The sequence below is a fragment of the Carcharodon carcharias genome, chromosome 9 (assembly GCF_017639515.1).
Source record: "Carcharodon carcharias isolate sCarCar2 chromosome 9, sCarCar2.pri, whole genome shotgun sequence".
In the NCBI taxonomy this organism is placed as follows: Eukaryota; Metazoa; Chordata; class Chondrichthyes; order Lamniformes; family Lamnidae; genus Carcharodon; species Carcharodon carcharias.
This window is the reverse complement of record NC_054475.1, coordinates 100470451-100494231: the sequence shown is the minus strand read 5'-3', so window position 1 is coordinate 100494231 and position 23781 is coordinate 100470451. Positions and strand designations below refer to the sequence as shown.

At 41.4% G+C, this 23781-nt stretch overlaps 1 protein-coding gene across 2 annotated transcripts; it reads left to right on the top strand.

Annotated features, from left to right (window-relative positions):
* Positions 1-1390: 1390 nt before the first annotated feature.
* Positions 1391-23300, top strand: LOC121282352 (centrin-2). 2 transcript variants are annotated; one of them, XM_041196053.1, is made up of 6 exons: positions 1391-1512; positions 13919-14077; positions 15660-15788; positions 17097-17234; positions 20996-21050; positions 22914-23300. In XM_041196053.1, exons 1-6 carry the CDS (start codon positions 1501-1503, stop codon positions 22922-22924), a joined length of 504 nt encoding a protein of 167 aa, XP_041051987.1. In that variant the 5' UTR covers positions 1391-1500; the 3' UTR covers positions 22925-23300. The 2 variants fall into 2 exon arrangements, with proteins under 2 accessions (XP_041051987.1, XP_041051986.1); XM_041196052.1 differs by lacking the exon at positions 20996-21050.
* The last annotated feature ends 481 nt before the right edge of the window (positions 23301-23781 follow it).

The following is a 23781-nucleotide window of genomic DNA, read 5'->3' as shown; positions in this document are numbered from 1 at the left end:
TGTTTCCATGACCTTACTGTACATAAATTGGCTGCCCTGTTTCCCTACTGCAGTGATTACACTTCAAAATTACATTATTAGGGATGTTCTACAGTCATGAAGGTGTTATATAGACTAAACCTCTTTCCCTTCAATGTATTGTTCAGTCTATAGTGCACGAGAATTTCCTGATATTCGAAATTTGCTTGATACTAGTACTTGTTCTACTGTCTCAATTTAACAACTTGCTTTAAAATAGTAATACATAAAAGTTTCAACACTGAAAAAGATAATTTGTCCCAATATTTTATAATTTAAAATGTTTATTTCATTAAGCCTTTCAACCCATGAAGTTCTGATAACAAGAAATCTCCAGACAGTACTCACTGAAGTCCTAAGGTTTTATATATGATCACTATTATCTCATATGTTCTATACCTCTTGTGATAAAACTAGAATCCCATTAGCTTTTTTTTACAGCCTTATCAATGAGAGATCCTGCTTTTAATATCCTTTGAACCTGTGCCCCAGGTTCATTCTGCTCTTGCTCAGCAACAACATTTAAGAGTATAATTACATTACTTTTTACTGAAATGCATCATATCACACTTACTGACCATCTACCATTTTAGTTCATTCCACTATTTTACCAATATCCCAACTAAGATGCTTGTAAAGTTACCAGTAGACAATGTGGTTTCCCAGGGACCCATAACTCACCTGAGGCTAGTCCAAAGTTTCCCGCTGCTTCCAGTAGGAACATTTCATATCGAAACAAAAAACGCTTACCAACCGATTTTCCTTCTCGATTGAAATGGATTGGGGAAACTTTAAGGGACATCGAAGGGCTTACAGGGATGGGCTTAATTTCTGCATGGCAGTGGCTGAACGTGAAATGAAAAAAGAAAACACTGGAAATACCCAGCAGGTCAGATTAATATTTCAGGTCATGAGAAGAGTTTTAATCCTGTTTCTCTGCATCATCAAAAGAGTTATAGCCCTGTTTCTCATCATTGAGAGTTTTAACCCTGTTTCTCCAGATCATCAGGACAATTTTAACTCGGTTTCTCCAAATCACCAGGAGTTTTAACCCCGCTTCTTCAGATCATCAGAGTTTTAACCCTGTTTCTCGGGATCACCAGGAGAGTTTTAACCCTGTTTCTCTTGAGCCTCGGCTTTTCCAGCACTCGGCACTTCGTTTCTCACCACGACCTCGACCATAATTATTCACATATGTCACAAATATGACCAATCAGGTTGAGGAGGCTGGACCTACTAGCCAATGAGCGCTGCTTATCTTTGCTTAAAGGTGGGCGCAGCAATATTATTGGTCTAAAGCTGTTAGAGCCCGCCCACAGGTTGGGATGATTGACGGCTGGCTTCACCCATCGGATGATAGTTGCTGGGCTGTGATTGGTGCAGCCGTTGTTATGGTGCTGGATTTTGGAGCTGGAGTGTTTAGTGATGCGATAGCTCGGACATTGCAAACCTGTTCTCAGCACTTTGTTCAGAGCGTGCGAAATGGCTGCGAAGGTGAGTAGAGGCCCTTCTGATCCTATATAATGGCCGGTACATTAAAATATCCCGGGGAAAGCCCGGAGAGCCACAATAGCAGATGATTATAGAGAGAGGATGGAGGTTGGTGGGAGATGAGAATTGTGAGGGACTGTGTGGGAGTGAGAATTGGAAATCAGGGACAAATGGAGCAATCAGATCCTAGGGAACTCATTTTGGGCTTGGGCATCATAAGAAAAACAAGGTAGGGCGATCAAAGTAAATAGATTCTATTTAATATTCTGTTCAATATTCGAGCTAAAAGGGTTTAGTTAGGGTGTGGTTTTATCCCCCGCCCCCACACTCTCTAACATGTCGAGCAAGAATGGACAGGATTTTCCATCTGTATCTTGTGTTTCATACATAACAGATAACTTAATTTCTTTGGAATCATCCCATAAACTGATGAAGATTAAAACCAATGTTCTGCTGCGAGCAGAAGCACGGTTTACGAGAGAATGCATAGTTACTGTTGTCTCGCTGCATACAACGAGGTCCCACGAACAAAAATGAAATGATTAACTAGTTAAACCACTTTTGCTGACATTATTTGAAGCAACAGTGACAACACGGATACGGAGTGCGCTCTGCTGCTCTTCCTTGAATAATGATCTTTACATCCACCTGAAAGAGCCAACGGAGTTAGTTATACATCTCATCCAAAAGTGACACCTCGAAAAATCCCATTAGTAGTATTGACCTTTTTCTAACAGTTAATTGGGGAGTCTGGTCAGGTTATGTCCCAAAAACCAATAATTAGTATTTGTTAATAGAAGTTAATTATCATAAGCCCAACAGTATATCTGTTCTATAGATTAATGATACAACAGAATATACCATTGAATGTCCAAAATTAAATTATGCACTAGGCACAGTTATGTTTAAGTTTGTTGCAACCTGACACTGATGGACCTTCACAACGAAGTCTGTTACTTAGGTGATGTTAGCACACAAACATGCAGCTACTCAGTCCAAGTTGCAAATGGCTGCTAATAATTCCATCTCCACCTGCAGTGTTTTGATGTCAATTTTTTGTCTGATAACATTCCTGTGAAGCACCTTGGAACATTTTGCCATGCCAAAGGTGCTATAAACATGTAAGATGTTGTTCTATCCAATAACTTTAATCACTGATAATGGATTTCTCCTTCCCACAGGAAATGCCATTCTTATTTTCATTGCAATATTAAGCCAACATAGACATTTCTTGCAGATACAAAAGTGAGGAACTAGTACCTGATAAGGGGACAGAATTGGAGAAGTTCAGAGATCATACTTGGTGTTGAACTCTAACCAATTTCGCTGACAAAGTAAAAATGCAACAGTGACCATACATTCAAAGTTGAATGCTACATATTGACCGTATTTCAGATACATCATCACATCGGCACTGCTAAAAAACCTAATATCTTTAATTTCATTTCTTCTTGTGCCTAATTCTGACAAATTCTGATGGGTTTATGATCAAATGATCCTCTTAAGACTATTTTAATATTCTTTATGATTAGTGATTTATTTTCATGACTGCAAGTACAAACATTATAGCTTGGGCATGTGATGGAGAATTTGTATATGGATACATTTTTTGCTTCATTTTCTTGATATGCCTGAAACAATTAGAAGGCTCCTGTAGGGTCAAAGAGTCCATCATGTACTGGTGTCTGAGAAAGCCCTGTATCAAAGAATTATGCAGGGTTTGTAGTGTCATCTCAGGTCATCCAGGCTTTTTGCATTGTTTCATTGCTTGAATTCCTTCTCACTTTAAACTAGATAGTGGAGGGAAGGGATTGTGTGAAACATGGTAAATCAAAGGCAAACAACAAGGTAATAAGAGCAGAATAGAGAGTGGGTAATGATAATCAGTATGTGACAGGAAGGGACAGAGCCTACAAACTTAAGAGTGCACTAGCAGGTAAGGTCAGAGATGCAAAAATGGTAAAGACACAGAATTAAAGGCTTTGTATCTGAATGCGTGTAGCATTTGTAACAAAATGGATGAATTGTTAGCACAGATAGAAATAAATATGTATGACATTATAGCCATTACAGAGCCACGGAAGTAAGGAGACCCAAGTGGGAACATGAATATTGAAGGTATTTGAAATTTTAAAAAGAGGAGAAGCTAGAAAAAAGTGGTGAGGTCGCTCCATTAATCAAGGCTGTCATTAATATGGTAGTAAGAGATGTTCTTAGACTCGAAAGAGCAAGATGTAGAATCAGTTTTGGGTAGAGATAAAAAGTAGGAAATGTAAGGGGTCAATCGTGGGAGTAGTTTATAACACCACCACCCACCCCCCAAAACACTAGTTACACAGTAGGACAGAATAAATAGGAAGAAATAAATGAGATGTGTAGGAAAGATGCCACAATAATCATGGGTGATGCTGATCTATATGTAGAATGGGCGAATCAGATTGGCAAAAGTAGCTGGAAAATGAGTTCATAGAGTGTATTCGGGACATTTTCTTGGAACAGTACATTCTAGAGCCAAATAGTGAGCAGGCTATTCTAGACCTGGTAATGTGCAATGAGACAAAATTAATCAATGACCTCATGCTAAAGAAACCTCTAGGCGACAGTGATCCTAACATGATAGAATTTCACGTTCAGTTTGAGGGGGAGACTAGTTTGAAATCTAAATAAAGGTGCCTATGAGGGTATAAAGGGATAGCTGGCTAAAATGAAGTGGGAAACTAGATTAAAAGGTAGGACAGTAGAAATGCAGTGGCAGATGTTTAAGGAGATATTTAATAACTCTCAGCATAGATTTATCCCAGCGAGAAAGAAAGACTTAGAGGATGCATCATCTGTGGTTAAATAAAGTAATTAAGGATTGTGTCAAATTGAAAAAAAAACTGTACAAATCTTCAAAGATTATTGGTAGGTCAGAAGGTTAGACAGATTAAGAATCAAGAGTGACTAAAAAAAATTATAAAGAGGGAGAAAGTAGAGGATGTGAGAAAGCTAACTAGTAATATAAAAATGGATAGTAAGAGTTTCTACAAGTATTTAAATAGGAAAAGAGTAAGTAAAGCTAGTGTTGGCCCTCTACAAGTGAGTCTGGAGAATTGATATTGGAAAACAAGGAAATGACAGAGATGTTGAACAGCTATTTTATGTCTGTCTTCACTGTAGAAGACTTAGAAAAGTTCCCAAAGATACTTAAAAATCAAGAGCTAAAGGGGAGTGAGGAACTTAAAACAATCACCATCACCAGAGAAAACGTACAGGAAAGAATGTTAGATCGAAAGGCTGACAAGTCCCCAGGACCAGATGGCCTGCATCCAAGATCTTAAAGGCTGCAGATATAGTAAAGGCATTGGTTACAATCTTCCAAAGTGCTTAAATTCTGGCAGGGTCAAGCAGATTGGAAAAAAGCAAATGGAGCATGTTTATTCAAGAAAGGAGGGAAACAAAGCCCAGTTAGAGAAATTGCTAGAATCCATTATTAAGGAAAATCATAATGGGATCAGGCAGAGTCAGCATGGGTCTGTGAAAGGGAAATTGCGTTTAACTAATTTATTGGAGTTTTTGAGGAAAAAGCAAGCAAGGTGGATAAAGGGGAACCTGTGGATGTGGTGTACTTGGATTTCCAAATAGCATTTGATAAGGTGCCACATCAGGAGTAACGTCACAAAATAAGAGCTCATGATGTAGGGGGTAACATATTAGCATGGATAAAGGATTGGTTAGCTAACAGGAAGCAGAGTGTAGGGATAAATGGGTCTTTTTTAAGTTGGCAAGCTGTAACTAGTGGAATGCCGCAGGGATCAATGCTGGGGTCTGAAATATTTTCAGTCTCTATCAATGACTTCGATGAAGGCACTGAATGTATGGTGGCTAATGATACCAAGATAGGTAGGAAAATGTCAAGAGAAGGTAAAGAATCTGCAAAGTGATATAGTTAGGTTAAGTGAGTGGGAAAAAAATTTGGCAGATGGAGTATTTGGAAAAATGTGAACTTGTCCACTTTGGCAGGAAGGATGGAAAAGCAATATACTGTTTAAATGGAGAGAGATTGCAAAACTTGGTGGTGCAGTGGGGTCTAGGTGTCCTGGTATATAAATCACAAAATGTTAGTTTGCAGGTACGTCGTCTGATTAGGAAGGCAAATGGAATGTTGGTGTTTATTGGAATGGGAGTGGAATGTAATATTAGGGAATTTTTAGTGCAGCTGTACTGGGCCTTGGTGAAACCATGTCTGGAGTACTGTGTGCAGGTTTGGTCTCCTTATTTGAAAAAGGATATAACTGCACGAGAAGCAGTTCAGAGAAGGTTCACTCAAATCATTCTTGGGATGAAGGCCTTATCTTTTGAAGGTTGGGCTTAAACCCATTGGAGTTTAGAAGAATGAGAGATGACATTGAAATATATAAGACCCTGAGGGGACTTGATGCAGGGGATTCTGGCAGGATGTTTTCTCTGAGGGTCATGAATCTTTTGAAATGCTCTTCCTCAGAGCGCTGGAGGCAGGGTCATTGAATATTTTTGAGGCAGAGGTTGATACTTTCTTGACTAACAAGGGAGTCAAAGGTTATCGGGGTAGGCGGAATGTGGAGTTGAGGCCACAATCAGATCAGTTATGATCTTAGTGAATGGCAGAGTAGGCTTGAGGGGCCAAATTGCCTCCTCCTCCTAATTTGTATGTTTCAATATAGTATTCAATGATCACTTCCCTTGTATGAGCGCCACAATCTAGAAGTACAAGGGCAACAGATGCAAGGGAACACCATTACCTGCAAGTTCCTCTCCAAGCCTCCACCTCCTAATTTGTATGTTTCAATATGGTATTCAATGACCACTTCCCTTTGGTTACATACCAGTGGCGCTTTCTCTGTAAATGTTGGAATATATTTTGGAACAATTGATCCACAGCAGAAGTCCAATTTATATCCAGTACAAATCCTGACTTGGAAATACATCGCAGTTCCTTCACTGTCGCTGGGTCAAAATCCTGGAACTTCCTCCCTAACAGCACTGTGAATGCACCTACAGAACAAATTCCAACAACTTAAATTTTATATCGCCTTGTCGTAAACAGAGCAGCTGTTCAAATAAAGACTTTCAAAACTTGCCATCAAGGCAGCTTTTAACTGAATGTGGCATAGTAAAGCTGAAGTCAATGAGATTCAAGGGTAAATTCTCCACTGGGCCAATTGATGCCCAGCTAAAATAGGCCAACCCAGAAGAAACTTTTTATTTTCCTTAACTGTACGGCCCATTGCAAGCCACACCAGTGCCAGACAATGACCGTTTCCAACAAGAGGATGTAACCACCACCCCTTTACATTCAACAGCATTAAATGCTGCCTTGATGTCAAGGGCGGTTACTCTCACCTCACCCCTAGAATTCAGCTCCGTTGTCCATGTTTTGATTATAATGAGGTCTGGAGCCTAGAAGTTCTGGTAGAACCCAAGTTGAGCATCGGTGAGCAAGTTATTGGCGACTGAGTGCTGATCGACATTACAGTCAATGACAGCTTCAATCACTAGCTGATGATCGAAGTTTGGCTCACTTGGCGTTAATTGGCCGGTTTGGATTCGTCTTGCAATTTTCCACATTGTTGGATAGATACCAGTGTTGTAGCTGTGCTGGAACAGCTTGACTAGCAGCACAATTTGTTCTGGAGTGCAAGTCTTCAGCATTATGTCCTGGATGTCGTCCAAGTCCATAGCCTTTGCTTCGTCCATTGGGCTCAGACGCTTCTTGATATCATAGAGAATGAATTGAATTGGCTGAAGACTGGCATAGTAATGCTAGGGGACCCCAGAATGAGACCGAGGAGGATCATCTACAAGTCACTTCTAGCCTTATCTTATGCACTGATGTGCTGGGCTCCCCCGTCAAGGATAGAAATAACCATGGAGCCTCCTCCTCCAATTAGTTGTTTAAATGTCCAGCACCATTCATGACTGCATGTGATAGGACTGTAGACTGATCAATTGGTTGTGGGATTGTTCAGTTCTGGTTATAGCATATTTCTTCTATTGCTTCACCTAAAGCAGTTCAAGAAGGCAGCTCACCACTACCTTCTCAAGGGCAATTAGAGATGGGCAATAAATGCTGCCCTAGCCAGTGACGCACACATCTCATGAATGAATTTTTAAAAAATTCCTGTGTTGTAGCATCACTGGAATCGCACCTCATGCTGGGTCATGAGTAAACAGATTGTGCTTGATTACAATTCTGCTACTGCTAATGGCCTACAGTGCTGTTAGATCATTCTCATTTAGCACGGTGGTAGTGCCAAACAACACGATGAAGAGTGTTCTAAGTGTGAAGATGGACTTTCATCTCCACGAGGATTGTGCGATGGTTACAACTACCAATACCGTCATGGACAGATGCATCTGTGACAAGAGAGAGAAAGCCAAGTAGGTTTTTTCCCTCTTGTTGGTCCTTTCATCTCCCAGTCTGGCAGCCTGTCCTTCAGGATGTTGTCAGCTGGGACAATAGTGGTGCTATCAAGTCACCATGGTGACAGATATTGAGTATATTCTGCACCCATGCTGCTGTCAGTGGTTTTTCCAAGCGGTGTTCAACATGGAGAACTGATTCATCAGCTGAGGCAGGGCAGAGGTGGTAATAAGGAGGCTTCCTTTGCCATGATGCCATGAGATTTCCTGGGGTCCGGAGTCAATGTTCAGCATCCCCAGGGTCATTCCTTCTGATCGTATACCACTGTTCCACCATCTTGCCATTGGGAGAGGACATATCCAAGAATGATAGTGGAGTCTGGGATGTTGACTGAAAGGTGGGATTCTGAGAGTATGACTATGAATTCTTGATTAATCTTTGGGAAAGCGCTCCCAATTTTGACATATTTCGGATATTAGTGAGGAGGACTTTGCAAGGTTGACTGGGCTTCCATTGTCATGTCCTGCCTAGGTCAATACTGGGTGGTCAGTCCTTTTTTCTGTTGCAATTTCATATAACTGTGTGGCTTGCTAAGTCATTTCAGAGGATGTTTCAGTCAACCACACTGCTGTAGGTCTGGAGTCATACATATGTCAGGTTAGGTAAGGATGCCAGATTTCCTCCCCCAAAGGACATCAGTGAAACAAATTAGTTTTTATGACAACCTAATAGTTTCATGGTATCCGTTACTGATACCAGCTTTTTATTCCGTAATTCATTTAATTGAATTTAAATTCCCTAGCTGCTGTGGTGTGATTTGAACTTGGGTCTCTGGATTACTAGCCTAGTAGCATAACCACTACGCGACCATACTATGTATCCATAGTATCCTGTAGATTAGGAAATAATATCTACCTCATTCTCTCACTTGCCCTCATCCACTTTTCCCAACTCCTTTTCCCTGATCACCAGCCAGAAATATCCTGATGGTAAAGGGGTAGATTTAGCCATATGGCTGAGTATGCTAATATTCCATAGTGTTCAGTCTAAAGCAGGGTACTAGAGGGTAACCGGTATAAGTGGAGTAACACTCCTCCATAAGTCAGTCTGTGGGTGAATGTTATGACGTGGCAGATGATGTGTACCAGGTGGATCAAATCCACGAAGGAAACTGGTTACACTATCACAACAGTTTTGCAATTTATATTTATTACGAGATATGTGCACTGAATTCAGAAATAATAAGTCCACCAAGACCTTTAGAGATTTAAAAAATTAAATTAAAATATTTATAAGATTTCAAGTACATACATGAGACTACAATTACTACTATAATAACTCCTAAAATTCCTAATTAACCGGACACCTAGTTACACTTTAAGACAACGGTCCAAATTAGATTTTAGATTTAAAACTGACTCAGCAAATTAACACAATACCCTGGACAGTGGAATTCTAACTGTTTTTTCTCCAGCTTCCATTTCGTTAGATAGCAGACTTATGTACAAATGCTGGAGGCTTCATTAAGGCTATTTCACATACTCCTTTCAGATCTTACGTGACCATCTGGCACATAACCTTTCATTGTCCTTTATATATGATTCTCTCTTTTTAATATATAAATTCTGTTGTTCAATATGTCTTTGAAACTGTATCTTCCACATAACATAAAACGTTAGTGTTACCACTATATTACCAGTAACCATTGGGAAAAAATAAACACATTCCTTAGCCTTGCTTATCTGCTTAGTTGTAAACAGGCTAAGATCCCTTTGAAATACAAATGTCCCTTCATTTATCTAAAAACGCAAATTCCCTTCACACCTTACATGCTAAGCCAGCATCCAAGTTTACTCATTAAAATGTCAAGCACCTAGCTTCTTTTGATGCTTTAAAGTTTGCCATCTGCTTGACTACAAAATGTAATCAAATCACACACAGACCGAACTACACCTACCCCGATAAATCTGCTTCACAATAAGCCATAAAAATATTATGAAAATTATATGTTGGTTTCATGATAGCAAATCAATTAGTGTGAAAAATTGGAGAAAAATATCTCTATAAAATGCCTTTTATTGATAACATGCCGCAGGTTGTTCATTATAATACCCATAACACCAGCTTTTAGCCCACGTACAAATGCAGCAAGATCTGGACAATATCTAGGCTTGGGCCAACAAGTGGCAAGTAACATTTGCGCCACACCAGTGTCAGGCAGTGACCAACCCCAACAAGAGAGAATCTAACCATTGCCCCTTGGCATTCAGTGGCATTACCATCACTAAATACCCCACTTTCAACATCCTGGGGTTACCATTGACTAGAAACTGAACTGGACTAGCCATATAAATACTGTGGCTACAAGAGCAGGTCAGAGGCTAGGAATCCTGCGACGAGTAACTCGCCCCCCCAAAGCCCTTCCTCCATCGACAAAGCACAAGTCAGTACCGTGATGGAATATCTCCACTTGCCTGGATGAGTACAGCTCCAAGAACACTCAAGAAGCCTGACACCATCCAGGACAAAGCAGCCAGCTTGATTGACCACCCCCTTCCATAACATTCACTTCCTCCACCACCGACGAACAGTGGCCACAGTGTGTACCATCTACAAGATGCACCGCAGAAACTCACCAAAGCTCCTTAGGCAACACCTTCCAAACCCATGACAACTACCATCTGGAAGAACAAGGGCAGCAGACACATGGGGCAGAACTTTGCCCTTGGTGGAGGTACTTGGCGTGGGTGGTCGGGAAGCCGACCACCACCTGTGATCGGTTCCGCACCGCGATTTTACGCGGGTGGGCCAATTAAGGCCCATCCAGCGAGGAACGTGAGTGGCAGTGCTGAGCGCTGCCTGTGTGGGAGGGGTGGGGAGGAGGGCAAGCGGGCGTGAACTTCGCGCATGCGTGCAAAAGCGTTTCCATCTCCCTGAGGCATGGAACTACCTCAGGGAGATGAAGTGCTGTTTATAAAAACTAATGAACAAAATAAAAATGTCATAAAACATGTCCCCTCATGTGAGTCTGTCACATGAAGAGCGATATGTTTTTAATTCAAGTGTAAAATTTTAATTTTATTTTTAATTGCTTTAGGAAACCCCATCCTACCCATGGATGAGGTTTCCACAAAATGCAAAGACCGCCTGGCCTTTTTGCCTGCCTGCCTGCCAACCATTAGGGTGAACGGGCAATGAAAAATTCAGCATGATTGTTAACTTAATGACCTTTTAATTGTCGGCAGACCGCTGCTGGCTCCGGCGTGTGCTTGCCGACCGAACTATCGCAAGAGTGCACGTTGATATCGGCCCTTGGGTGTGTCAGGCATGCGCCCGCAAGCTGAGCGAAAAATCCTGCCCATGGGAACACCACCACCTGGAAGTTCCACACCAAATCACTTACCATCCTGACTTGGAAATATGTCACTGTTCTTTCAACGTCGTTGGGTCAAAATTCTGGAACTCCTTCCCTAACAGCACTGTGGGTATACCTACACCACAAGGACTGCAGTGGTTCAAGAAGTCAGCTCACCGTCACCATCTTCTCAAGGGCAATTAGGGTTAGGCAATAAATGTTGGCCTAGCCTGTGACGCCTGCTAAATGAATTTAAAAAAATCTCCCAATGATCATGGATTGAAGAAAATCAAAGATTTCACTTGAAATTCAAAATATTATTTCCAGCTTGCCCTTCAACAGATTATGGGAAATAAGTTGGGGTGGGGGGTGGGGCAGGGGGTAATGGAGAGAAAGTAAGAGGAAATGTAATCAAAAACAGCTATTGATAGAGCTGCTTCAAAAATCCGTGTAGATCCAGGGTTCAATGCCTGGTCAGTGCTGATCTCAGCAAGAATTTAACTAATCAAAGGGTCTATCCCTAATTGTTTTCTGTACACCCCTACTGGAAATATGTTTCTTTCAGGATCAGGCTTAACTGCAATGTCCCCATAGTCAAACAACTCATTTAAAAACACACGAGAAGTGTAAAGTGGTTCATTTTGGTAGGAAAAATTAGGAGAGGCAATATGAATTATAGGCACAATTTGAAAAGGAGTGCAGGAACAGAGACATTCAGGCATCTATGTACTTAAATCTTTGAAGGTGACAGGACAAACTGAGAAGGTTGTTCAAAAACCATATGGGATCCTTGGCTTTATTAATAGAGACATACAGTACAAAAACAAGGAAACAAGACTTTTATCAAACACACTTGAGTCAGTCCCAGGGATGAGAAACTTCAGTTATGTGGAGAGAACGTAGAGTCTGAGGCTGTTCTCCTTGGAGAAGAGCAGATTAAGAAGATATTTGGTGCATGTATTCAAAATCATAAATGATTTTGATTGAGTAAATGAGAAACTCTTTCCAGCCACAGAAGGATCGGAAACGAAGACATTGTTTTAAGGTGACTGTCAAAAAACCTGAGGCGACATGAGGGGGAAAAAATTATACAGTGAGTTATAATGTCATACTGTTTGAAAGAGTTGTGGAAGCAGATTCAATAATAACTTTCAAAAGGGAACTGGCAAATGCTTAAAGACAAATAAACTATGGGGCTATGGGGAAAAAGCAGTGGAGTGGAACTAATGGATAGTTTTAACAAGGAGCTGACACAGGCAAAATGGGCTGAATAGTCTCCTTCTGTGCTGCATAATTCAATAAATAATAGCCACATTAGCAAGGTACAAGGGGGTGCCTGGCACTCATGAAACCACAACCTAGAAAAGAAACAACATCTTAATGGGGCGGGGTGCAGAATTCACAGAAAAAGTTAACAAGGTGTGGCGAGGTGGGGGAAGGCTTCCATGTTCATCAAGATTGTTCCTTCCAGTGGTAACACATAGTACACTATTGCTCTACCCTGTCCATTTCTGGTGAAAGGCTTTAACGTTTCCGTCTTCCCACTCCCAAATTATTATATTTCGAGGAATCCTAGTATACATATAAAATAAAACTTGCATGCAACATTATAGTTTTTTTTTTACACCCACCATTATACCTTTAACTGTAGCTATATTTTTTGAGTGAATCTTCTGTACTACAAACTGTAAATTTTGTCTGCCTCCCCTGTGGGCTGAGAAGTATACAGCGTAAGTGTTTCATCACATTACCTTTCCAGGTATGTTTGTGCATGTCCTATATTTTGAGAAGCCTCGTTCTGTACCCGGATAACCGGACTGAACGTCACATAGCCACAATGAGTTTTTGTTTTGAAAATGCCAAGATGAACATAAACCCTGAACCATGCCACCGACTCCATCCCTTTCCTTGGCCACTGTCTGAAGCTGAACCATTCTGTACACACCCTTAGCGGCCTATTTAACCTCGAGTTAAGATTCTGACTCTTCATTCTTTACATCACAAGGACCATCTACTTCTACTTTTGTACCATTGTCAGTCTCCATCCTTATCTCAGCCCAGCTTCTGAAATTCTCATTCCTGCTCTTGCCATTTATAGATTTAACTATTCTGATCCATTTCTGGCTAGCCTCCCATTCTCCACCTTCAAAATTTCAGTTCATCCAAAACTTTGTTTCTGGAATCCTAGCCCAGACCAAGTACTGCTTACCTGGGGCCCGTCTTATGATTTACATTGGCTTATGGGCCCTCAATGCTTCAAATTTAAAACTTTCATCTTTGTCTAAATATCTCCATGGCCTTGCTCCTTTTTTTTGTAACCTCTTCCCTTCCAAACTCCCAGTTCCTCAGACTGCAGTCTTCTCGCCCTTCACTCTACCATTGGTGATTGTGCTTTCAGCCAGAGACCCCAGATTCTTGAACTTCCTCTCCTTTTAAAGCCCTCTTTAAACTCCCAGCTTTTACTGTGCTTTTAGTTACCCGCGTATCTTTCTGTAGCTTGGTATCCATTTTTCCATTCTTTGACAGTGGTACCTTTGGATGTTTCTCTTTGTTGAAGACATTATATAAATGCAAATTTTTGAAATTCGGAAAGAAACATGCTTCCATTCAAAATTGATGGAATATTCAGCATACTTTTAATTTTAAAAAAATGACTGTTTGCAATGTCACAGATCTCTGCCTATAAAAAAACATCTTTGAGTACAACAGTACAGAGGAAGAAACCTGGACCAAAACCAGAAATTACTGAAGAACAAAAGCAGGAAATACGAGAAGCATTTGACCTGTTTGACACAGATGGCGCTGGATCTATTGATGTCAAAGAATTAAAGGTATTGGTTGCTCTAGCAGTTAAACTGTGTGTCTAATCCCTTTTCAGGATGTTGATGTTCTTTTGAAAGATGATCTTGACGTAACTAGAAAACCCAGTGCTCACACCAATAGGCAGGTCATTTTTATGTAATAACACTCCACTTATTGCCGTCTGTACTAACCATTCTTCTGTCTCCAGTAATGCCCAAACTTTTTTTAAATTGTTTCTCACGATTACTGAATATCAGTATTGTGTTGCACCTGGGAAACTTGTAAATCAAGCTGAAGCTGGATAAGTACAAGAGAAAGTGTAGCAACATAGGAGCAGGAGTAGGCCATTCAGCCTATCGAGCCTGCTCCACCATTCAATATGATCATGACTGATCATCCACATCAGTGCCTTTTTCCTACACTATCCACATCCCTTTATGCCATTGTTATTTAGAAATCTGTTAATCTCTGCTTTAAACATACTCAATGACTAAGCTTTCACAGCCCTCTGGGGTAGAGAATTCCAAAGATTCACACGCTTGGAATTTAAAAAATTCTCCTCATCTCGGTCCTAAGTGGCTTCCCCCTTATTTTGAACTTGTGCCCCCTGGTTCTAGACTCCCCAACCAGGGGAAACATCTTACCTGCATCTACCCTGTCTATCCCTTTAAGTATTTTGTAGGTTTCAATGAGATGACCTCTCATTCATCGAATCTCTAAAGAATACAGGCCTAGTTTCCCCAATCTCTCTTTGCAGGACAGTCCTGCCGTCCCAATAACAAGTCTGGTGAACCTTCGTTGCACTTTCTATGGCAATAATATTCTTCCTAAGTTAAGGGAACTAAAACTGCACACAGTACTCAGGCTGTCTAACCAAGGTTCTATACAATTGAAGCAAGATTTTACCACCCCTATGCTCAAGTCCACTTGCATTATGGGCTAACATACCATTAGCCTTCCTAATTGCTTGTTGTACCTGCATGTAAGCTTTCAGGGAATTATTGATGAGGTCATCCAGGTCCCTTCTTACATCTACACTTTATAATCTCTTACCATTTAAGAAATACTTTGCACATCTGTCCCTCCTACTAAAGCGGATAACCCCACATTAAAGGAGGGTATCATGATTTGGTTAAATGGAGAGGCTCATGTGGAGAATAAACACTAGTATGAATCTGTTGGGTTGAACTGTGCTGTAAATATTTTGTAATTTGTACCAGGGTTTGAATTTGCTTCCTGCTTCTGTACAATTGTTAATTTACAGATGAACATTTCATATGCGTTGAGCTTTTTCGAACACATGTACAGAATAATGCTGAACTGAACACGTCATATTACTTCAGCAGTATAACATTACCAGCTCCACACCTATTCTTGAGTTACACTAATGAGTTATATGACTTCTAGGTTTGTTCCTAACTATGTTCAATCACAAGAACCTGAGTTTTCTTGGTTTCTTGTTCATAGTTTTTCTTATAAGTAAAAAGATGTTTTAATGTTTCAATTTATTTAATGGGGTTTCTCTAGCCAAGTGGATTCAATCAGCCATTGTTTTCAACAATCAATTGACCACAGCAAGTATATAACTTTTCAATTTAATTTCTTTTTCAGGTTGCAATGAGGGCTTTGGGATTTGAACCGAAGAAAGAAGAAATAAAGAAGATGATTGCAGAAATTGATAAGGAAGGCACTGGGAAGATCGACTTTAATGAATTTTTGGCTGTCATTACACAAAAGATGGTAATTTATAAAGCAAAAAGACTTTGTTGCATTTGTTCCTTTAAAAAAATCAATTGAAGGAGCTAAACGTCCGCTCTGCAGACAAAAACAGAAAAATCTGGAAAAACTCAGCAGGTCTAACAGCATCTGTGAAGAGAAAAACAGAGTTAATGTTCGGGTCCGTATGACTGTACGGACTTGAAACATTAACTCTGTTTTTCTCTCCACAGATGCTGTTAGACATGCTGAGTTTTTCCAGGTTTTTCTGTGTTTGTTTCAGATTTCCAGCATCTGTAGTATTTTGCTTTTATCTGGCCTGTAGAACTGGATTTTGCTTTAGCACTATATGCTGAAAACCTCCAATCTAGGAGCAGTGTAATTTCTTCCTTACTTGCTATCCTTTATCCTCCATAACCACTGATTAATTAACTCCTGACTCCGCAAAGCCTGTCCACCATCTACAAGGCTCAAGTCAGGAGTGTGATGGAATACTCTTCACTTGCCTTGATGAGTGCAGCTCCAACACTGAAGAAGCTCAACACCAACCAAGAAAAAGCAGCCCTCTTGATTAGCACCCCATCCACCACCTTAAACATTCACTCCCTCCCACCAACACAAAGTGCCAGCTGTGTGTACCATCCACAGGATGCACTGAAGCAACTCATCACGGCTCCTTTGACAGCACCTTCTAAACTCGTGACCTCTACTGCCTAGGAGGACAAAGGACAGCAGATGCATGGAAACTCTTCCACTTGAAAATTTTCCTTCAAGACACTCACCATCCTGACTTGGGAATATATCGCCGTTCCTTCATTGTCAGTGGCTCAGAATCCTGGAACTCCCTAACAGCACTGTGAATGTACCTACACTACATGGACTGCAGCATTTCAAAAAAGCATCTCACCACCACCTTCTCAAGAGCAATTAAGGATGGACAACAAATGCTGGCCTAGCTAACGACTCCCATCCAGGAAAGGACAAAAAAATCCCAGAAGGAATCATGGAAAGAAGCATGTATAGTGGCTTGTTTAATCCCACCCCATCGCTGCAGCCTTCACCGAGTTATGTGACATCCTATATTGTAGGATAGGAATGTCAGGTTGCTAGAACTGTGTAGGGTTTGGTGATACACCCAATGTTAGCCTTCATTTATTAGGAAACAAACTGCCTGTAACATTTAGAAGTGCAGTTGAGCTGGTGTGTGTCCACTGCTAATCCCATTTTGAGCAGCATCTTAATATAGTTCCCTGTTGTGTGACAATGCCTGGAAATTACTTCAATATTTAGCAAATTTGTAAACTGAATTTTTGCATTTGGCTGCTTTTTCAGACTGAGAAAGATACAAAGGAGGAAATTCTGAAAGCATTTAGGCTGTTTGATGATGATGAAACTGGACGAATCTCATTCAAAAATCTGAAGCGTGTGGCAAAAGAACTTGGAGAAAACCTCACAGATGAAGAGTTGCAGGTGAGCTTGTTGCATATTTTATAGAAGTAATAACTTTCATTTATATAGCACTTTTCACAGCCTTGTCCCAAAGTACTTTACAATCAATTCATTACTTTTTAAGTAAACAGTCACTTTTATGATGCCAAAAATAGTTGCCAATTTGCATACTGCAAAGTTTCACAAAAAAAACACAAGATGAATAATGTGTTGATCTGTTTCAGTGATGTTGGGATGAATGGCGGCCAGTACATATGGAGACTTCCCTACTGTATTTAAGAGAGGGCCACATAATCTTTGTGCACCTGAACAGGCAGAGGGGTCTTGGTTTAATGTCTCATCCGAAAGATATATTTAAACATTTAAATTTATTTCTGAGGGTTGAAGTATTTCAGTTTCTGAAATGTTCTACAGAATAGTCATTGACCAGAAATGTGTTTCTCTGTCCACAGAAACCGCCTGACCCACTGAGTATTTCCAACAATTTCTGCTTTTGTTTCAGATTTCCAGCATCTGCAGTATTTTGCTCTTGAGCCACCATTCTGTTTGTTTGCTGTTCATATTATTTAGATAGGGTCTGTAATTCTTTCTCTTCCAATCCCAGCCCCGGCCGTGTATTCACCATACCCCTGACCTTCCCCTCTCCAATGCTGAACGTTCAGTGCTCAGCAAAGGACTTAGTTTCATACCTTTGCGCCCTCATCTCAATGAATTTCGGGGTCGGCACGATGCTGAGCTCTTCTTCCACCGCCTCTGTCTCCGTGCTCACTTCTTTGGGCAGGAATCCGTTCAACGGATCCTTTTACCCGCCTCCAATATTCTCCCTCCACCTGGACCCCTCCCTCTGGATTCTTACCTTCTCTTGATCTTTTCATTGAGAACTGTTGGCGTGACATTAGTCATCTCAATTTCTCTGCTGCTCTCACTCACTCTAACCTGTCTCTCTCTGAACTTGCTGCACTCAGTTCTCTCAGGTCCAACCCTGACATTGTCATCAAACCTGCTGACAAGGGTGGTGCTGTTGTTGTCTGGCGCACTGACCTCTACCTTGCAGAGGCTGAGTGCCAACTCGCAGACACTGCCTCCTACCCCCCCCTGGACCATGACCCCACCACTAAACATCAAACCACTGTTTCCAGGACTGTTACTGACCTCATCGCCTTTGGAGATCTTCCTTCCACAGCTTCCAACCTCATAGTCTCCCAATCTCGGACGGCCTGCTTCTACCTCCTACCCAAAATCCCCAAACAGGACTGTCCCAGCAGACCGATCGTGTCAGCCTGTTCCTGCCCCACGGAACTCATTTCTTGCTATCTTGACTCCATTCTCTCTCCCCTTGTCCAGTCCCATCCCACCTACATCCGTGATTCCTCTGACACCCTACATCATATCAACAATTTCCAGTTCCCTGGCCCCAACAGCCTCCTCTTCACCATGGACGTCCAATCCCTCTACACCTCCATCCCCCACCAGGATGGTCTGATGGCTCTCCGCTTCTTCCTCGAACAGAGGCCCGAACAATCCCCATCCACCACTACTCTCCTCCATCTGGCTGAACTTGTTCTCACACTGAACAATTTCTCCTTCAACTCCTCTCACTTCCTCCAAATAAAAGGTGTGGCTGTGGGTACCCGCATGGACCCCAGGTATGCCTGTCTCTTTATGGGGTATGTGGAACATTCCTTGTTTCAATCCTACTCTGACCCCCTCCCACAACTCTTTCTCCGGTACATCTATGATTGCTTCGGTGCTGCTTCATGCTCTTGCCTGGACCTGGAAAAACTTATTAATTTTGCTTCCAATTTCCACCCCTTCATCATTTTCACACGGTCCAACTCTGACAGTTCCCTTCCCTTCCTTGACCTCTCTGTCTCAATTTCTGGTGATAGACTGTCCACCAATATTCATTACAAGCCTACCAACTCCCACAGCTACCTTGACTACAGCTCCTCACACCCCACTTCCTGTAAGGACTCCATCCCATTCTCTCAGTTCCTTCGCATCTGTTCTGATGATGCCACTTTCAAGAACAGTTCTTCTAACATTTCTTCCTTCTTCCCTAACTGAGGTTTTCCACCCACGGTGGTTGACAGGGCCCTCAACCGTGTCCGGCCCATCTCCCGCGCATCTGCCCTCACACCTTCCTATCCCTCCCAGAACCATGATAGGGTCCCCCTTGTCCTCACTTATCACCCCACCAGCCTCTGCATTCAAAGGATCATCCTCCGCCATTTCCGCCAACTCCAGCATGATGCCACCACCAAACACATCTTTCCTTCAACCCCCCGGCGGCTTTCCGCAGGGATCGTTCCCTCCGGGCACCCTGATCCACTCCTCCATCACCCCCTACACCTCAACCCCCTCCCATGGCACCTTCCCATGCAACCGCAGAAGGTGCAACACCTGCCCCTTTACTTCCCCTCTCCTCACCGTCCAAGGGCCCAAACACTCCTTTCAAGTGAAGCAGCATTTCGCTTGCACTTCCCTCAATTTAGTCTACTGCATTCGTTGCTCCCAATGCGGTTTCCTCTACATTGGAGAGACTAAACGCAGACTGGGTGACCGCTTTGTAGAACACCTTCGGTCTGTCTGCAAGCGTGATCCAAACCTCCCTGTCGCTTGCCATTTCAACACTCCACCCTGCTCTCATGCCCACATGTCCGTCCTTGGCCCGCTGCATTGTTCCAGTGAAGCTCAATGCAAACTGGAGGAACAGCAACTCATCTTCTGACTCGGCACTTTACAGCCTTCCGGACTGAATATTGAGTTCAACAACTTTAGATCATGAACTTTCTCCTCCATCCCCACCCCCTTTCCGATCCCCCCCCCCCCTTTTATTCCCAATAATTTATATAGATTTTTTTTTTCCCACCTATTTCCATCCATTGTTTTATCTCGACCTCTTAGCCTATTTTGATTCCTTCACCCCCCCCACCCCCCCAACTAGGTCTATCTTGTACCTTGCTTGTCCTGCTTTCTACCCTTAATTAGCACATTCCTTAGTTAATATCACCACCTTCAACACCTCTTTGTCCTTTTGTCTATGACATCTTTTGGTTATCTCCACCTATCATTGGCCCTCTATCCAGCTCTACCTGTCCCACGGAACCCCCCCCTTAAACCAGCTTATATTTCACCTCTTTTCTATTTTTACTTAGATCTGTTGAAGAGTCATACAGACTCAAAATGTTAACTGTGTTCCTTTCCGCAGATGCTGCCAGACCTGCTGAGTTTTTCTAGGTATTTTTATTTTTGTTCTGTAATTCTTTCCATAGCTTTATACAAAAAAAAATCAAAAAAGCTAATAGAATATTGGCCTTCATAACTAGAGAGCTAGAATATAATAAAGTGGAAGAGATATTGCCACAGCTATTCAAAACCCTGGTTAGATCATATCCAGAATAATGTGTACAGTTCTGGGCATCAGAAAAAACATTTTGGTCTTGGATGGAATACAGTGCAGATTCATCAGAATGTTACCAGGTCTCCAAGAGTTAGATTATGAGAGATTATATAAACTAGGTTTGTTTTCCCTGGAATATGGAGTACAGATTAAGGTTAAGAACTAATATATACCCACATTGATGTGGCTTAGTTTCCCAGTGTCCCCTCACATGCATGTTTTGCTGCCACTCAGAACCCAAGCCCATCAATTTTATTTTCCCTCTGTCCTCTTATTTTCATGTTTCCTTTTTCTCTACCTTCAAAAACCCCTATTCTTCAGTATACATTGCCTTCCTAGGGTGCTATGTAAACATTTGTTGTCCTTTGATTTGTTTAAGGTATTTAGGAATTTGAAAGAAAACCTGGTAGGGGAGTCTAAGACAAGGGGACAAGGTGAGTGAAATTAGGAAACACTTCTTCATACAAATGGCTGTGGAAATTGTGGAACACTGTCCCACAATAAAAAATAGACCAATTAATAATTTTAAATTGAGCAATAGATTTTTTGATAGAGCTGGGTATTAAGGGACATTGGACCAAGGCAGTTAGGTGGAGTTAAGAAATTGATCAGCTGTGAACTCATTGGCCAGGATTTTCCCTTCGGCGATTTGGGGGCGGGGCCCGCTCACCGAGGAGAAAATGATGTGGGATCTCATCGTGCGGAATCCCCGACGTCATCCCGGTCCATTTAAATTTTTAGGAAGGTGGGCAGACAGCGAAATCAGCTGTCCGCCCGCCGACCTGTCAATGGCCAATTGAGGCCATTGACAAGCTAATTAAAGTAATTAAAGATCTGCCCGGCCAACCTTAAGGCTGACGGGCAGGCCAGGAGCCCCAGCGGGCTTCTGATTATTCATAAAACTTCATCCACTGGCAGGATAAAGTTTCATGTCCGTTTTGTAAAAAATTAATAAAGTTTATGTGTTCTTTATTAACATGTCCCATCTCGTGTGACATTGTCACATGAGGGGACATGTTAATAATTTTGTAATGTTTCTATTTTTAAAGTTTTTACCACAGTCAGTATTCTCCCTGAGACAGGATCTCAGGGAGAAGTGCGCTCTTTCGTCCGCATGCGCACAAAAGAGCGCACTTTGACAGATGGGTGGGCCTTAATTAGCCTGCCCACTTAAAATGGCGGCGGGCCCCGTTTCAGTAGCGGGGGTCGGCTGGCTGCCAGCCGCCAAGCCGGTGGGGTCCGCACGCCATTCGAGGGCAAGATTCTGCCCATTGAATGGGGAAACAAACTTGAGGGGCTGAAAGGCCTACTTCTAAGTGTTGTAGAAAATGCAGAAGGCTTTTTTTTACAATCAACATAATACATCTGCATGTCACTTCCTCACTCTCAACCAACATCTTTGCAGCTTGCAAAATTTTCAAAATGAGAAAAAAAATTAGACTAAAGAATTCATATCAATGACGGAAGTCATTGACATTTCAAGCAAACAAAACAGGAGAGGGATAAAGGAGGGGGGATAAATTTTTGGACTAATCACCACTACAAAATACATCTGTTAAGGCAAACCAAAAGGGCTCGAGGCCATTTATTGCCCTCAGGTGTTTCAACATAGTTATTAAAGCAACCTGCGCAGGTATTTATAAGACTTGGTTCACCATTGGCACTCGTGCCAACTTGTGGAATTTAAGAAGAAGATTCTCCAAGGTTGGAAGGAGCAGGTTGATTTTTAACCTCCTGTCATCTGCTCCAAAAGTTTCAGCCACATTATGTGAGGAGGTACCGAGTGGAGTCAGGGGCCTTGCAAAGCAAAGTGGGAGAACTGGTGCAACTATCAGCTTACTATTTAACACTTCCCAAAAATTTAGTAGCTGAACAAAGGCAGAGACATAACCCGTTGCCTGCCAGCTGTTAGCACTGAAATTTGTCTGGCCAGATGAAGCTGTACAGAAGGAAAATGGAATATAAGATCAGTCTCATGAAAGATAGCATTAGGAAATTTTAGCAGCAAGCTACTTAATACATTGTAGGAAGAAAACCTTGTATCACAGAGATTTCCTGGAGGTCTGGACACTTTTGTTACATTGCTTTATCTCCATAATAAAGATTCTTATGGATCAGGGAAGGGTAAATCAAATCGATTTTTTTGTAAGATCTAATTTTAGTTTTTCAACTCCTTTATTTCTATTCTAACACAAACGATCTTCACTTACAATTTTACACTTGAATTGCAACAAAGCATATTTTCTTGACATTGTTTTTGAAGGTCTGTCTTACTTTTTTCCCTGTCCAAAATACAGGAAATGATTGATGAAGCAGACCGAGATGGAGATGGGGAAGTGAACGAACAAGAGTTTCTTCGAATCATGAAAAAGACAAGTTTGTATTAATGTACTGTTTATGCATGTCACTTGTGTTTCACTCTGTTGCTCTATACACGCTTACTGAACAACGGGACAGTTGCTAAAGGCAACCGTAGCCTGATGATGTATATGGAAGAGAATACTTAATGACATTCCACTGTGTACAAGAGAAGGAGACAGGTTAGTTAAGTAAATTGTGTTTTACCTTCTCAGAGGTAAATACTAATATTGACAATTATATTTATAGGACTGGGATGTAAAAGTGATATTAAAAATGTATATTTCATTTTTATTTGTATCTGTTATAAACATGGCACCTTAATACCATTCCTTGCCTTTTTGTGAAACAGCTTTAACCACTCCAAAACTTCAGCTGCCATGAAGAAAACTGTTGGTATTGTTCAAAGCTCTAAGTGTGTTTAGTATTCTTTAAATTTTCAATGAGCTGGTTTAGATTTCTAACTCTGGGGTTCATTTATACTCTACCTATTTAAAGAAATTGAGAGCAGGGAGTTGGAATAAAGATGCAAGAGTACTTACTTGTTAGAAGCTGCACAGGGACTTATTAAGGAAAACATTTAGAATATGCATTTTACAACTCAAGTTGAATTACACTATTTGGAGGTCATCAACTCTGCTTCTGCAGGTGAGTTGCCTGCAATACAACTGAAAATGGCTAAACAAGTGATAAGATTATCAGGATAATTTTAATCCTCAAAACAAGTGGATTTGGGTTAAGTGAGATGTTAGAATTTGAAAATTTTCAAATGCAACCTCAACTCACTGAGGATCTGCCCACTTCTGG

Excerpts from the sequence above, each read along its gene's own strand:
- LOC121282352 (XM_041196052.1), top strand. Across the intron at positions 14,078-15,659 it reads TTGATGTCAAAGAATTAAAG|GTTGCAATGAGGGCTTTGGG; the intron begins GTATTGGTTGCT and ends TTTCTTTTTCAG. Across the intron at positions 15,789-17,096 it reads CTGTCATTACACAAAAGATG|ACTGAGAAAGATACAAAGGA; the intron begins GTAATTTATAAA and ends CTGCTTTTTCAG.